Source organism: Papilio polytes, unplaced genomic scaffold, assembly GCF_000836215.1.
Source record: "Papilio polytes unplaced genomic scaffold, Ppol_1.0 DF821845.1, whole genome shotgun sequence".
Lineage (NCBI taxonomy): Eukaryota > Metazoa > Arthropoda > Insecta > Lepidoptera > Papilionidae > Papilio > Papilio polytes.
Window position 1 is genome coordinate 716,575 of NW_013527359.1, and position 877 is coordinate 717,451.

The 877-nt window shown below is 42.1% G+C and overlaps 1 protein-coding gene across 1 annotated transcript in view; it reads right to left on the reverse strand.

The window, feature by feature from the left end:
* LOC106107763 (spectrin alpha chain-like) overlaps positions 1–877 on the reverse strand; it is an 18,834-nt gene that overhangs the window by 12,918 nt on the left and 5,039 nt on the right. Inside the window, exons 4-7 of the mRNA XM_013288764.1 lie at positions 757–876; positions 325–513; positions 134–242; positions 3–24 (exon numbers count right to left, since the gene is read on the reverse strand). Of these exons, the coding sequence (XP_013144218.1) occupies positions 3–24; positions 134–242; positions 325–513; positions 757–876 (440 nt within the window). The remainder of the gene's footprint in view (positions 1–2; positions 25–133; positions 243–324; positions 514–756; position 877) is intronic.

The window sequence follows — 877 nt, forward strand, 5'->3', positions numbered from 1 at the left end:
ACTTTAACTTCTCGTTGATCCACCCTGTTAAAAAAAAAGTTGTAGTTATTCTTTTCACAATTAGTTACGGTAATGAACATTAATCTTAGAAGTACATTTTATAAAGTTTGGTAGAAGATATTCAATACCTTACCTTTAGTTTCGTCACAATCTCTCTCGAATTGCTGATACTTGTATGCGTCTTCGAGAAGGGCACGGCGCTGATTTGACTTTTCCAATAGAGCAGCGCGTCTTTCCAATAACTGTTACAGGTAAAAGATTCATCGTTAGTAATTTTCCTACGCTTAAAAAAATGTGTAAATGTTCTAGTCGTGCATGTGTTACCATCTCTCTCCTCTGTGCGACATCATCGGCAGCGTAATGCTGTCCGTCAATTAACTTGGAAGCGAACTCGTCCAGCGCTTTGATCTTCTCTTCTTGAGCGGCGAGCGACTTCTCAAAGTCTTCGTGTTTCTTTAACAACGCCTCCACAGAGTCCAGCGAGTCGCCCACATCTTCGTTAGCGAGGAAAGCCTATGGAGGAATCGAATATTAGTTAAAAACATAAATTTACACAAGACTAAAAAATACTAATTTAAGAATGAAACAATCTATAATGTATGGGCATTGAAAATTTTCTGGCATTGGCTTTAGAAATTAAAAAAAGTAGCTAAGTGTTCTGTCGTCGAAATCCATTGAGCCTTTCAGGAGATACCTACTACCTAAGCATCCATGCATTCAGATTGCATATCTGTGTTGCGTATTATGAATGTTTACCTCCTGCTTGTGCATCCATGCGTCTGCCTGCTCCGTGTCGCGGTAGAAGAGCTGCAGGTCCATGCACTGCAGGTAGAGGACGCGGCGCTGCTCCCAGAGCGCGCGCAGTGCGTCCGCGTCG